The 15,262-nt window shown below is 24.3% G+C and overlaps 1 protein-coding gene across 8 annotated transcripts in view; it reads left to right on the plus strand.

The window, feature by feature from the left end:
- hppy (MAP4K3-like protein hppy) overlaps nt 1-2,975 on the plus strand; it is a 126,983-nt gene extending 124,008 nt beyond the window's left edge. For 4 of the 8 annotated variants that reach the window (XM_075355154.1, XM_075355155.1, XM_075355156.1 and 1 more), the window contains one exon: nt 205-1,253. In XM_075355154.1, coding sequence (XP_075211269.1) covers nt 205-310 — 106 coding nt within the window. In that variant the 3' untranslated portion in view covers nt 311-1,253. Of the gene's footprint in view, nt 1-204; nt 1,254-2,226 lie in introns of those variants that run through there. The other 4 variants (XM_075355157.1, XM_075355160.1, XM_075355161.1 and 1 more) reach the window with 2 other exon arrangements.
- Nucleotides 2,976-15,262: the final 12,287 nt, after the last annotated feature.

Genomic DNA, 15,262 nt, shown 5'->3' on the forward strand with positions numbered 1-15,262 from the left:
CATTGTTTTATACGTTTAAGTCAATTTCAGCCGTGGCATGGAAGAATTACTGATATGTACCGTCTAAGTAATTATAAGTGTTTTAAAAATATCTTTATGTCTGAAAATGCAAAGTGAATAATGCAGTTTAAAAAGTTGATTGATTTTTTTAAATAATTCTGTTGATGAGAAATGTGTGTAACATTTAAAAAAATGTTTTTACAGAGTTGTTATGCTGGAATCACATTTAATTATGAAAGTAGAAGGGACACTTGGTGGTGATGAAGGAGCTGATCTTTACATATTAGCAGGCCATGAAGCAAGCTATTAACTTTCATTGTTCCAGTTTGTAAGTAAATGTACTGTACAATTAATTGTAATTGTACAAATGCTCAGTAATTGCAAGTTCACGTATATTATTAAATTAATATTGTTTTTATAACTTGTTCAAACTGTCTTGTGTGTCTACAGAAATTAAAAACTATATAATTAAAAAGATAAAAAAACCAAAAATCTTTATTTTTGTCCTATTTGTTTAGGTGTAGTGTCTGTAATGTACGTTTTTTTTTGTTTTTTTTTTTTTTTTTGAGTGTAAACAAAGTAATTATTGTATTTATTACTGATTAGTGCTGCCTGAAAATGGTGACATTTGCTGCTCATGTTATTGAATAGATTAATAGTAGGTATTACTGTATATTAATATCTTAGTCAGAATTATTTTTTGTTGTTTTAAAGATGTACAGAATGATTTCTAAAAAAAAAAAAAAACAAAAATCTTGTGTGTAATTCATATTTTTATATAGTTATTCAATGCAGTACAGTTATTTTTATGACAAGTTAGAAGTATTTAGGGAGGCAAATGTTGGAAATAAGACTGATTGAACAATTTTCTGAGGTATTTTGGTTGTATTAATGTTTTTGTCAAAAAATGTTTCTATAATATGTTTTTAAAGATTAGCTTTACTGGTTATGTTTGATTAAATTTTTTTTTGAATTACCGTTATGTATTAGTTTTTTTATACATTCAAAGATTTCGTTGGGTGTTTAATAAGTATAGTATATTTTTTTCTTACTCTGAGATTTTTTAATGAACGTTTGGTTTTTAATTACTTATAAGTATGAAATGTTATGCCAGTTGAGTATTTAGATCCCTTTGAAGAAAATAAAATGAATTAAGAAAAGTAATTATTAGTTAATATGGTAAATTTGTAATGAAATTAAATGTAAAGTAATTCTTTCAATATATGATAATAGGAAATAGTTATTTATTTCATATCACCAACAGTAAACTAACTATAGTGATTTATTTCGGATCAAATTAGTATTTTAAATTAAGTTTTTTGTTGACTAAACTGATACTGTTTACTTTGATTAGTTTATTATAGATCCTTTTTTTGTTAAATAATGTGATAGAATATGGTAACAGAATTCCTTTTTATATTACTTTTTATTTATAATTACAGTGAATTGTATTTTTATTCAGACAATCTTGTTTTTTTTTTAATCTCTATAGTCATTGGTGAGTCAAATCGTCAAGCTTAAAGCATATAGATTTTGTGTACTTTGAATATTAATGTAATTTTTTCTTACTGAAGGTTAATTAATTATAAAGATAATTTATTATTTTTAATCATTTAAAATTTGGTTTATCCACATCATACAGAACTGAAAGTAACCGGTCTGAATAAACAAACTATATAGTTCATTTATATAAAAATATGAAGTAAATACTACAACGTACATTTGTAATAATTTAACTATTATATTACTTAACGATTGTTATTGAATTGATTGATTTAATGTAATTTTAACATTGATTTTCTTTGTTTTGAGTTGTGAATATTATTCATTTAAAATGAATAAAAAAATAAAAACTTACTAAGATTTAAAATTCGTTAACTTTGAAGTAATAACTATAAGCATTGCTATTACATACAAATACAAAAACTTTAACAAAATTAAATAAAAATTATTTTATTCCTTTTTGTTTGTGTTTATTAATTTCACTTCACATGAAGGTGATATTTAACACATTTATTGCTTGCCATATCTCTTGAACTTTATATTCTATTATTTTAATTTATAATTTATTTCTTCTTAATAATCTATTATTGAATGATTGAAAAACATTAGATATCTTAAATTTTGATTAAAAATATAATAATAGATGTATGCTTAATTTTTAAATAACTAATTGTCTACTTTAATATTTTAATTGTTAAAATAATTATTTAAATATATTTTTAGGGCAGTGCTGTTTTCAAAATTGAATAAGAATTGTCTGTGAAGAAATTGAAAAGCAAAAAGTTCAGATCTTTAAGAAATGAATTTAAGATGTATTTATAAATGGTATAATACAAATAATAATAATATTGTAATGAAATAATATTGTGAAGAAGGCAACTTAACTTTATGTATAATGTTACTAAAAAAGTATTTAAAAATTAAAAATCATAAAAAAATTTATTTAAAATTCCCAAATGAATAATAGTGCATATTAAGCAGTTGTTTACTTGCCCTATTTTTCAAAATAGATCACAGAGTTGATCAAGAATATGTATCTACCATATGCATACTCTGCAATGAAGCATGTTCATTTTAATAACTGTCAGATTGTAAACATTAAACAGTGTTCACTGAAAACATTTTTTTTGCGATTTGAAAAAATAAATAAATTTTTAATGATAGGGAGATGTCATGTAATTTACCTGATCATACTATTTTGTTTATTTTAATGTACATGTGTAATTATATCGGGTAATTTTATTAGTTTTTATTCTGAGAAAAATGTCTTGGTTCATAATTTTATTTTTTTTAAGATATATGTATTTAGTAATGACAATTAATTTGAATAGTAAATTCAATTAATTTGAATGATCTATTAAATTATTATTTTGTATTTCTTCAAAGGACATTTTCAAATAACTTTAGTGCTTTATACATATATAAATAAATTTTTAATTCCTGCTTATGATTCTAATATTTGCCTTTTAATCATTTTTTTTTTCTAGTATTTCCTTCAGTCATAAAATGAATTAATATTGAGTAATATGTGATCAATTTTTTTGCATAGATTTTCTCTGATTTAATTGTGTCTCATAAACAATTTCATTTCGAATTCCTTTACGTATCATACCATACCTCTTTTCTTTTACGCTTTTCATTGGTGTTATGTTCAGTACTTTTAACAACTTTTGTAAATAAAAAAAAAAAAAAAAAAATGGTTTTTTAATAAAGGAATGTTTTCATTTGAAACTATATAAAAAAAATAGTAGTATATACCAATAAATATTTGGTATTATTCAGTAAAAATCTTTCTATATAATTATTCTATGATAAAAAAGTAATTAAGCAAATTTTAGTATAAAAAAAATCTGAAGTTAAGATTTTTATATAAAATTAAGCAAAAAAGTATCTTATTTCATTAAACAAATTACTTAATGAAAATGAATAAACACTTTCAGTGTAGAGTTATAGCTCTCCATTCAAAAAATATAAACAATGGTCATTGTTCTTTTACTATGACAATGGCCTCGTGTTTTTCCTTGTTAGTAAATTATACAGTTTTAAGCTGCATTGATCTTGTAGAAATTTTATCCATCATTAATGTACTGTGAAATATTTTTTAATGCATCAGTTTTTACACTAAAACATAATAATCTGTAATGTTAATTATAGATTAATCCATACTTATGTATTTTATTTTAAATCACTATTTTAACTTTGAAGCATGATTGTATGTAACAAGATACATTGACGGTTAATTTAAATTTTAGCATGATGTAGTTATTGAATTTTACTTAATGGCATTGACCTATCTATTAAGTTATAAAATTTGTCAGTCGAAGTATAGTTAAATTTTTTTTTAAATATAAAACATAATTCTTTTTTTAAATATTTTAAGTTTATTTTCCTATCACCTTAGAGATTTTGTTTAATGCAGATATTGCATAACAGCTCTGAAAATGCTTTTTAAAGAAAATTTTTATTTACTTTAAAAGTAAGTTTTTTATTCAATTTTATCAGCTTGCTCATTTAAAAACACCTCTTTTGTGTACATGTTGGAAGTTATACACATGAAAATAAAAAATATTTTGATAATTTTTATTATTCATCATTTTTTCTTAAAATTATTTTATTTACATAAGTAGAATACACACAGTTATATTGTAGGATTGTTGTAGTACACTATTTTAAAAAGCTGTGTGTTTGATGTATTATATATGTAGATTATTTTTAAAATTAAATAATAAGTTTTCATATTTACCAGTGTGTTGCTCCTGTGGCTGGTTGCCCGTTGTTAGAGGTGCAGTGCAATATTGCCTTTTATATGATTTAACAATGTAATGAAGAAGTGTAACTGAATTAGCTTTACTCTTAACATCCTTCAATTTGGCTAAAATTTCTAAACCAAATCCATCTGCTTAACCACGCTGCCTATTGCCACTGTAAGACAACACCTGACACATTGATTTCAAATTATTTAATTTGTTTTCAATACCAGCAATATTACCTGAAAATTCTGTTTGAAACATAAAGCATGCAACTTTTTCAACAAAGTGTGGAATTTCAGTTGTGGAAAAAATTTCAGCTGTGTGTGTGGTAGACTGTTTATTTACATGAATACATAAAGCTCAATCCTTCATCTGTTGCTGTTACTTCATAAATTTGCTGCAATGCTTCAAGGCTGACTACAGTTGTATCGAAGTTATTCAATTTCAGGAAAATCAAAATGTCAACTAGGTGACAAAATTGCGACACCTATGATCTTTTACCATACAACATTTTTACTACCTGATTTTTTACAGGTCTCATGCTGATATTTTTCCTTGTATTTTTCCTGTCTACAACTTGACGTGAAAACAACTGTGAAAATTCATTAAAATCTAATATCTTAGTTTCTTCTAACTTTTATAATGGTGCATTTTTTTTACAGTCATCCAAATTTTCATATTCATCAGCCAGCAGTTTTTTTAGCAGTAGAAGTAAATTTACCCATCTTATCTTTGAATGGTTGCAGATTTTCTTCAGTTGAGTCTTGAATTACAACAGACAGTTTTTTCACATCCAGTCAATTCCATTTCTAGATTGTTCAACTGTTGTTCTAAATCATCAATCTGAACAATACCTGGAATTCGTAATGACTGTAACTGAAAAATGATATTATCTACCATGCCCGTGCCAAGGAATTGTTGCTAATGTGTTGGAACTATATTTAAAGCAATAATCTTTTCTTTCATAATTTTTATTAATTTATGTTATCACTCTTTGTCGTTTAAACAGATTTTTTGTATTATTTGTAATTGTATATGGTACTATGTATAAAAAATAATTAATTTTAAAGTTTTATTGTTTTCTTAATAATTACTTCTTTGAATAACACCAATATGTGTAAAATTATTGTCTTATTTATCTGTTCGGTGATATCGTTGTATTAAAATATAATGTGTTACAACTTTTATTAGTGTGGGAACAAAACATTTATTTGGAATTCAATTAAATTTTATTGTTGAAATAACGATTAGGAAAAAATATAGAATTGTTATTAGTCATTTTATGTGTTATGTGTGTTTTATATAAATTGTAAGTATTGTGAATGAAACCCCCCAAAAATGTAAAAATTATGATTACTTTCATAATCTCTTTAGCTGTGTACTATTATTTTATTTTTGTGTAGTTAATATTTCAAATTTGTTACAGGTTTATAAGTTGTACTGACTAAAAAATGATTTTATGGTATAAAAATTAAGCTAATTAGAGTGTTATAAAAACCCACGAAGGTTATTTACAGCCACATCTTTTTTAAACTACTAAAAACCTTTCTTGTAGCTAGTATGTAAAACAGATTCTTTTGTAAACTGATTTCAGCATTATATGCTTCTTCTTTAACCCATGATTACTTTAATATAAATCTTGCTGATATGAATGAAATTTTGTTAATTGAGTTTTTAAATAATGAAAACACTTGAATAAAGTTCTTATGTGTAAAAGTTTTCTCTTTAAATCTGTTGGCCTGTGAGTCTGTTGAAAAAGTAGTAGTAGGAGTACTTTATTAATGAACAGTGAGTGTATTTCTATATTAAAAAACAACAAATATTTCAATTTTTTCTCATTCATATAACATTTTCATGAATTCTTGTGGTAATATAACTTAGTTCTCTGAGGTACCAAAGAAAAGAATTAGTTATGTTACGTCAACTGTAGCACAGTTGACGTAACATAACTATGCTACATAACATAACTGTGCTACAGTTGACGTAACATAACTATTATTATATTATATTATTACATAACATTATATTATATATATATATATATATATATATATATAGGAAGTAATATAATTTATTTACAAATAAAAAATAATTTTACAAAATAAATAAATAAAATTGATTTCAAGTTATTTTTTCCACAATATAGTGTAAATCTATATTCTTGATTATGTGATGGATTTTTAAAACATTGTCTGTAAGAATGTGCTATGTGGACATAACAAAACATAAGGAGTGTAAAAATTACATACTTTGCAATTAGAGATTATTCCTGACATTCAGTAACTTGTGTTATGTTAAAAAATATATTGTTTTAGATAAAACTCCTTACCAATAATAAATAACGTAATGCTAACTTCAAATTAAAACTGCAATCAAATTTTACTTTAGATGGTGAAAGATTTTGTATAAAAATAAAAGTATTTGAAAGCTCTGTGTGTGTGTGTGTGTGTGTGTGTGTGTGTGTGTGCACTCACATGTTCAACAGTAAAATCAGTATGCACTTTGTTTAAATTTAATAGTTGACTGTGCACTAGTGTTGATTATCAGTGGTTAAAAGAGTGTATTGAAAAATCCCAGGTGGTTGTTAATCATCACATGACAAGTATAATAAATTTATATTTATACTGAAAGTACTCTCGGAAATTAATACTAACAATTTAAGAGTATAGTTAAGTTAAATTTCTCAGCCATGAACCAAAGTTAGAATTCACCTGAGCATAGTGAAAGGATGTAAAAACCATAATCAGATAATTTTAGCAAAAGCAATTTTATTGATTTCTGTTTCATAAGATTTTTCTAATTATGTATTCGCACACACTTAAAAAACAAAAAGTTGTGCACTTTTATTGCCACTTTAATGATATAATGTCCTTATTTTATCATTCTTTTCTTATGATTAATTCATTATATAAGTTCAAGGCTTCTAGATGATAATATGTGAAAATTCTGTAGTTTATGAAAAATTGCTACTCTGATGGGGATTTGAACCGGAGATTTTTAAATTAAAATTCCTAATTTTAAAGTGCATTTATACAATTTTCATAATTTAACCCTCTAGTCTTTTTGGAAAATATGTTAGATCAATCTGTCTATAAATTTATTGACATAGAGTTAGGAACATTTAGATATATTATTATTAATTAAAAAAGATATGTAATGGTATTTTTGAATTGTTCACATTCTTCCAGTGGTAGATGTTTATTTATTTTTATTTATATCTATTGTATTTTACCTTTTTTTAATATGGAATTAGTTAATTTTTTGAATATATAAGTATTGTTATTTTTTTTATCCCTACAATATTTATTTGCTTATTTCTTTTTATTATAATTTTCTTCAAATATTTATGTAATTATTTTGTGATTGCATAAAAAAACTTTTTTTAAACAAAAGAACAGTTCATTATTGAATCCAATATGTATGTTAATGAACACATTTTGATTTTGGATTCAGATTAAGTATCATTAGGGGATTACAAAATACGTGATTGCTGTGAACAGCCGTCTGGTTTATCTCAAAATGGCCACCAAAATTAAAATTCTGTAATAATCACACAGTAACAATGTAAGCTATTAAGTTGGTTCAAATGCACTAATGTAAGGATTACTAAAATGAGTAAAATATATAAATATCAATTTTGTAAATCAAATGTAATACAGCAAAATGACAGTGGAACTATCTTTTTAATAGTTGAAGAAAGAAAAAAATATGCCATAAAACTGCCAAAACACGAGATAAATAGATTATATTAACTTAGCATATATAGGACCCCAAGAGAGATTTATTAGAACCATAAAAAACAAATTTCTGCCACCTGCAGATTTTAAAAAATGTTTTAAATTTAAAATTAAAAAACTGTGTAACATTTTAATTGTAGTAGATACTGTTAAGGAAGCAATGTCATATAGCACCGAAAAATATGATTAATGTAATATTATGTAAAATCAAATAATAATACTCAAATATATTATACAAATATGTAGTGTGTAATAATCTGAATTAAGTAGAAGTTATAGATAACAACTTGGTTAGAAACGAATCAATAATTGAGACAACGGTAGTAATAATAATAAGAAGAATAAGAACGTTCATTGGAAAGGTCTTACTAAACTTTTCATTGATGACTGGTTTTAATTTTGAATTATGACTGTATATTCTGTTGTTATCACTGTAATGGGAATTTATTTACAATTATTACAATACCGTTTAAAAAAGATGTGTTTTTTATACAATATAATAGTTTTATATTCAAAGGTGTATTATTTATAATTTTAGTTTATATGTAACTTAATTCTATCGATAATGTAGTTAGATTATAATTTTCTGTTATGTAAGATAATTTTTTCATTATATTTTTTTATTATAAGTAAATTAAAAATTAAGCCTATGTGTCATAGTGTGAATAGTGTTTGTAGTATTTTAAATTATCAAAGTGTGATCAAACTTCTTAATTTTTTCTTTTAATTAATTATATAATGAACAATGTTATTATCATCATCTATTATCATATTTATTTATACATCATGTTAAGATATTACTTTCCACTACTTTATTGAATGTGTATGTGCTCTGTTTGTTGTAATGTTTTTTTTTTTTTTTTATCATTTTTAGTATTCTATTTACAGGTAATCAATATTTATGTACTAAATATTACAAATAGTCATTTTATTTATAGTTTTAATTAGTTTTTTATTCATTATTATTTTTGTATATGTTTTTACTTATTTTAATTAACTGGTTGTGACTGAAACTGATTTTATATTTAACAAAAAACAAGATTCAAACTATTTTTTTTAGTAACAATGATGTAGAATTTGTGCATAAATTTCTTTTTAGTGAACAAAGAAAGTGTTTCCTTGCTTTTTTAAATTTTTAGATATTTAACTTATGATTCAGTAGATTTGCTACCCAAATTAAAATTTTGTACTTTGATTTAAAGAATTTGTTAAATATGAATCAATACATCTTTTATCATCTATAATTATTACTTGGAAAGTGTCACATTTATAGCTTTATTCTATTAAAAAAATTAGTTATTATTGATTAATTAATTCATTAAAACAATTTTGTAAATAGTAATATCTTTTACTTGTAAAAAATGTATCTTTTCTTTAATTTGTTGTTATATTATGTTTTCACCATTATTATTATTATCATCATCATCAGTTAGCATAGAAGAGATTAATGGACTAAGGTCTGTGATTTTTTAAGTATTCTTTGTTGTTACATCATATATTCATGTGATAAGCTTTACTGTAATTTTTTTTAAATTATTCCTTTGCCTCAAGACTCAGCAGATATGAAACTTTATTTCTTAAATCTTTATGAATTTTATTATAATTTAATGTTTTATTTGAAGTAAATCATTTAAGAAAGAAGTTATCTGTGTGTGTATGTGTGTGTGGGGCAGGTCTGATGAAAGATTTAATCTGGCTATCAGCTAAAATATAAATTTTATTAATGTTGAAATCGTAATTAATTATTGATACTTTCTACCTGTACGTTATTTATAAAAAAATTATTTTTTTTTGTGAACTTGCCACAAGCTTCAACAATATTTTGAACCTAATATATAGTTTAGATAAAAAAAACTTGTTTTTAGCTGAAATTTTCATTATAACTCTGCATGAATTTTGAATTACGGATTTTTATATTGTTTTAAAATAACTTTTCAAAGTGGTATTTAGGGATTTAAAATGTTAAATTCCTTAAAATGTTAATATTAGAAGTTTTATTTAAAAACTCATGAATTTTGAAATTACATTTTAACTTTTGTTGCTTGAAATTTTACGATTTGAAATTTAAAAAAACAAACTGAATTTAAAATGAACAAAGAAATAACATTTTTAATTTACAGAATTATCTTACTTATTCAAATATTAGTTTACAATAAATAAAATCAATGTCAGCAACTTATTAGGCAACATCACATATGTACACTGAAATTTGGTCTGTATAGTTTTCGTGTGTTGCTTATTGGTATATAAATGTTATTTAAGATTTTTTATGTAAAACTGACAATCTATAACAGCTTTGGTGAAGTATGTAGGAATGTTGAGTTCATTAAGCTTGCAACACTAATTAATTAGTTTACCAAATTGTTATGTTCTTAAATATATCTCCACTATCCCCTTTACCAGTAATACATTTTTAAACGTATGCCTAAAAACAGTCAATATTGTTTTCAACGATCGTAGAAATCATATGAACTTAACCAAATATATTAAATTAATTTCATAATAATAATAAAAATCAATACTTCTTGTACACATCCTCATAAAAGTTTTGTTCATAAAAACATTCTCCATGCTGCTAGATAAAAAGTAGAGATATTTTATAAGCTCAGACAGAGGACCTCTCCCTGCTGCACAAGATAAGTTAAATAGGGGTAGGTATGTAGTTGTAAAAAAGTGTGTTAGAGATAGTTTTACACAATCTCTTCAGCTTGTTTTATTTTCTAACAACTTTCAGTGATTGTTGCTCAAAATATTGTTTTTATCCTTTACTCGTATTTCCTACTTTGAATGTTATTGCTCTATCAAATTTTCTTAAGGCTTATAAATTTCTAGGTAAGCATTTTAGTTAGTTAAAATTTATAAGTAATGGTAGCTTTATTCTTGGAAGATATAGTACAATTCTTTATTAATTTTTAATACTTCAACTGCCACAAATGACAAAAAAGTGATACAAAAACATGAATTCCATTGGTAACTGTTTGAGACTTGCTTTTTGTAATATGGATAATAAACAATTTTCCTTGATAACTATGTATTTAATTTGATATCTTTAGTAGTGATCACTTAGTGTGTTAATTGAACCAAAAACTATGCATTTATTAATTGCTTCAGCTCAGAAATTGACTAATATAATAAAATATATTTTTGTGAAATTACTTCATTAGTAATCAATGTAGATTAAAATTCACTGTATGGTTTTGTACATTGTCATTTAAAAAGTAGTGTGAATAAATATATAATATTTTCTGTAATGAAAACAGTTTCTAATATTATTTTATTGTTATATATTATAAATCAAAAATATTTATTCCTTAGGCTAACTTTTGTTACTAGTTACAATAATCTCCTTTTTTCATAAAATACAATAAAGAAATACATTTTGAAAAAAATATGTGTATTTTTTATATAAAAACTGAACAGTATTACTTATAAAACAAAAATAAATAGGGTGTTTACATGATCTCATTTACCCACAACATAAACATTCCGGGTGTTGTTTTTTTAAGGTGATTTTATAATCCAAAATAGAAATTTACTTAATAGTATATGCAGTCAGTTTACTATTACTTCCATGTTACTAAAAATTATTTCTTTTAAAATTTGTTCATAAAAAAATTGTTTCAATTGACTAAAAGAATTATCTTCAGTCACGGTCTGTGATTTATAATTGACTTACACAAAATGTTCATTATGCCAATGAATTCGTAAATAAATTTATGACTGGCTGTTGGGCCCATATTGGTATTAATGCTCAAAATTATAAAAAAAGTTGAATTATCAGTAGCTGATGATTCAGTTCACTCTTTATCATCTAAAGAACCTTTACTAATATATAGCTACTACGGCCCTGTAAATCTTATGTCATATAGAGAGGTTAGTTATCATGTTGCCATTCTTAATTTGTTTATCAGCATTTCACTATTAAAAAAAAAATTGAAATATTTAATTATCATAAAATTAATTCCCTCTTGGTAAGGTTATTTCCGTTCATTTAAGAGAAATGTAGAATCTCTTTGTTCATCAACTCCAAATGCTGCAAGGAAGCACACTGCAGGCTATAGAAGCAGTTACCCCAATGTTTAACTGTTTAACTATTTTGGAAATTATTCTTCCTTATGATAGCAGGTTAGCATGAAACAAACTAACTGGAGACAAAAATTTTAGCAGTTTAAATACATTTGTTTAGCATTAGAATTTTATCTTTCTATGTATTGCTGAATTCTGTTAATCATTTTTTATTATGAGTTTTTAAAAAAAATTCCTCCAAGAAATTTGTGACATTCTTCATAACTTCTCATGAATAACAGTTTACTATCCTATACGTAACAAAAAAGAAGAATATTCTCCTTTTAAGGCTGCAATTTAGTCATAGTAAAATTCTATTCTGTTCTGTATGCTCTCATGTAATATATGTGTATCCTTTTCAAATCATGTAATTTTTACTCATTTTCTTTTACTATTATGAAAATGTACATCACTATTAAATCTGCTTATAAATTATCTAATAGTGTTTGTGTATGAACATCATAAAGGAATAAAAGTACATCGCAGTTTACATTTGCAGAAAGAGCCAGAAAACCAACTGTTTTTACTATTTCCATATTATAAATTACAGATGAAGAATAAAATTTCAAATTAAATAAAAAACTGATTGTGAAGAATTCAACGCGTTGTTTAGCTAATACCATGCTGCACCACCTTTTAGACAAATTTGTAACCATCTTCAGTTCTTTAAACCAACCCCATAAATATTTCCATGACCCCATTAAACTATAAACGTGCATTCTGATTTTTTAAATATATGTTGTGAACCATTATTTATTTTTCAATATTAGTCTTTTACAAAATCTGCATTTTAAGATTTAAGGGAAACAAAATATAAATCTCCTTAATACTAAATTATGTTGTTCAGAAATTTATAATATTATTAAGATTATAGATTCTTGTACATGTTTTTTAATAAACATTAATAAATAAGTAATAATTTGTTTTTGTAAATAAATGACTCGTATTCATTCTGTACAGAATAACCTAAAGAAAATTTAAATATTTCTGAACAAAGTACAGTTTGTAGAATGTTCTAATACCTTATTTGTACGTTTTGTAATATAATTTTTATTGAAAAACTTTCTAAAATGCCAAATAGAAGCTTTAACACAGCTTAATATATACAATCTACTGAAAACTTCATAAAACCAAATCTCACTGCACAGGAGTATTATATTTAAAAATATGAATTTGATTGCTAGATAAGTTTTTATAAATATATAATATTAATAATATTATTTGTTATAATATTAGTGTGATTTATTCATGGCTTTTTTTTCATTCTGTTACAAGGTGCACATGAATTTTCATTCAACTGTGTGTTAGATTACTTCTCTCAACTTGCCCACCTGAACCAACACTATTTATTTTATATGCCTCATCATCTTTTGTATTAATCTTCTGATCTGGTATTCTCTGTTTTCTCTCAGGCTCCAGTTTCTTTTTGTTTTAATTCCTCTCCAAGTTATAAACCAATCTTGTAGCATTTTTTAAATAAAAATATTTTGTTTATGATAACTGAAAAAGGCATGTTTCTAAAGAAAAATGTAATAGAAAATATATTAACGATAGAGTTGATGTTATATTCTTAATTGCACAATGTATCACTAATTCTCAATAACATTCTAAAGATGATCCGTTTTAAAAACTTTGATGTAAATTGTGTGGTATATCTTTACATTGAATAAATTTAAATTATGATTCCTTTATGCATAAAATAATTGAAGCATATAATAAAAAAAACACAAAATATTAAAAATGTATATAAATTTAGATCATATGGTTTAAGGGCACAGATTTTTTATTAAATTATTTTTTGTACATAAATCTATTTAGTAATAGCATGAACATTTATATTTAAAAAATTGATTTAACTTTACATAATTTTTTCCCTCATTTTACTTGTCAGGATTACAGGAGATACTTGACTTATGAACATCATCTGGTTGATTATGATTATGATGATCATCATCATGAAAAGAAATTTTTTATGAAACTGATCCTGCAATCCATTTCAGAAGTAGCGTTCCAATAATTTTCAAATTGCCTTGTAATTCAATTAACTTTGAGAATTTTTTTTCACATTTCAATCTATTCACACAATTTTTCAATTATTTTCTTTAAGTTTCTTGTTAAGATTGCTGAACATGAGAATGCCAAGTATTGACTTTGTAACCTTACTTATTTTCTTATTTTATCTCTTTTTCTATGATATGTCAGTGAAAATCCTTGTTCCAACACAGTAATTTGTAAAAAAAAAAATATTTTTAGTCATTTATAAATTTCAAAACATTTGACTCTCACATGAAGTCTTATTGATTTTCCCGTCAGTTTCAATTTCTAAAATACATTCTGAAGTATTTGCCTCATCAGTTAGCTATAAACTTGCATTATCGCTTTGTTGGTAAAAAATCCATTTAACAATAACATAATATGTAATTTTAAAAATTGAACAGTGCATAAAATAAATAGTTTTTGAAGTACAAAAATTATCTATAAATGCTGGTGAGATTATGTATTTATATTGACACTAAATAATAATTGCAAAGCAATGTGTGTGTGTTGAGAGATATTCTTAATTAATTACAGTATAAGTTAAATATAAACTGAAAATTTCATTTTTTTGTGTTTTGAAGCATGTTGTTTGGTGTGTGTTACTAAAAAACTATCTGAAATAGCTACATATCTATATCTATAAACATTTTTATAATTCATAAAAAAAATCTCATTTCCAAATATTACAACATTTTTTACAGTCTAACTGAAGTTAGTTGATTAGAAGTGAACGATCCATGTTTCTGAACTACTCAGATGAGAACAGCAATTGCTATAAATTTCTAGAATTGTTTATTTCTTTACCTCTTATTAGATTCCTTTTTATTGTTGCTAAGGGAACAATAAAGCTTCCTTTACCAAGGAAACTCAGTAGATGCAGCATCTTCCTTGGAAAAAACAGTCTTTTTCTCAATCAGTTGAACCTGTGAAGGAAAAGTTGTTGAATTTTCTCCTGGTCACAGATGTATGCCCTGATCATCAAACATTTAAAAATTTTTAAATCATGCCATAAATCATACGGAAGAAATTTTAATAATTTCTGTATTAATTTTATATTAGCCATGCCATCAGATTTATAGTTTTTGAAAGCATTCTTTAATTTTTCTATTTTCAATTTTAAATACATGTCATAACAAACTGCTCTAGTTATTTTTTTTAATTCTATGAATT

Source organism: Lycorma delicatula, chromosome 2 (genome assembly GCF_047948215.1).
Source record: "Lycorma delicatula isolate Av1 chromosome 2, ASM4794821v1, whole genome shotgun sequence".
Classification (NCBI taxonomy): domain Eukaryota; kingdom Metazoa; phylum Arthropoda; class Insecta; order Hemiptera; family Fulgoridae; genus Lycorma; species Lycorma delicatula.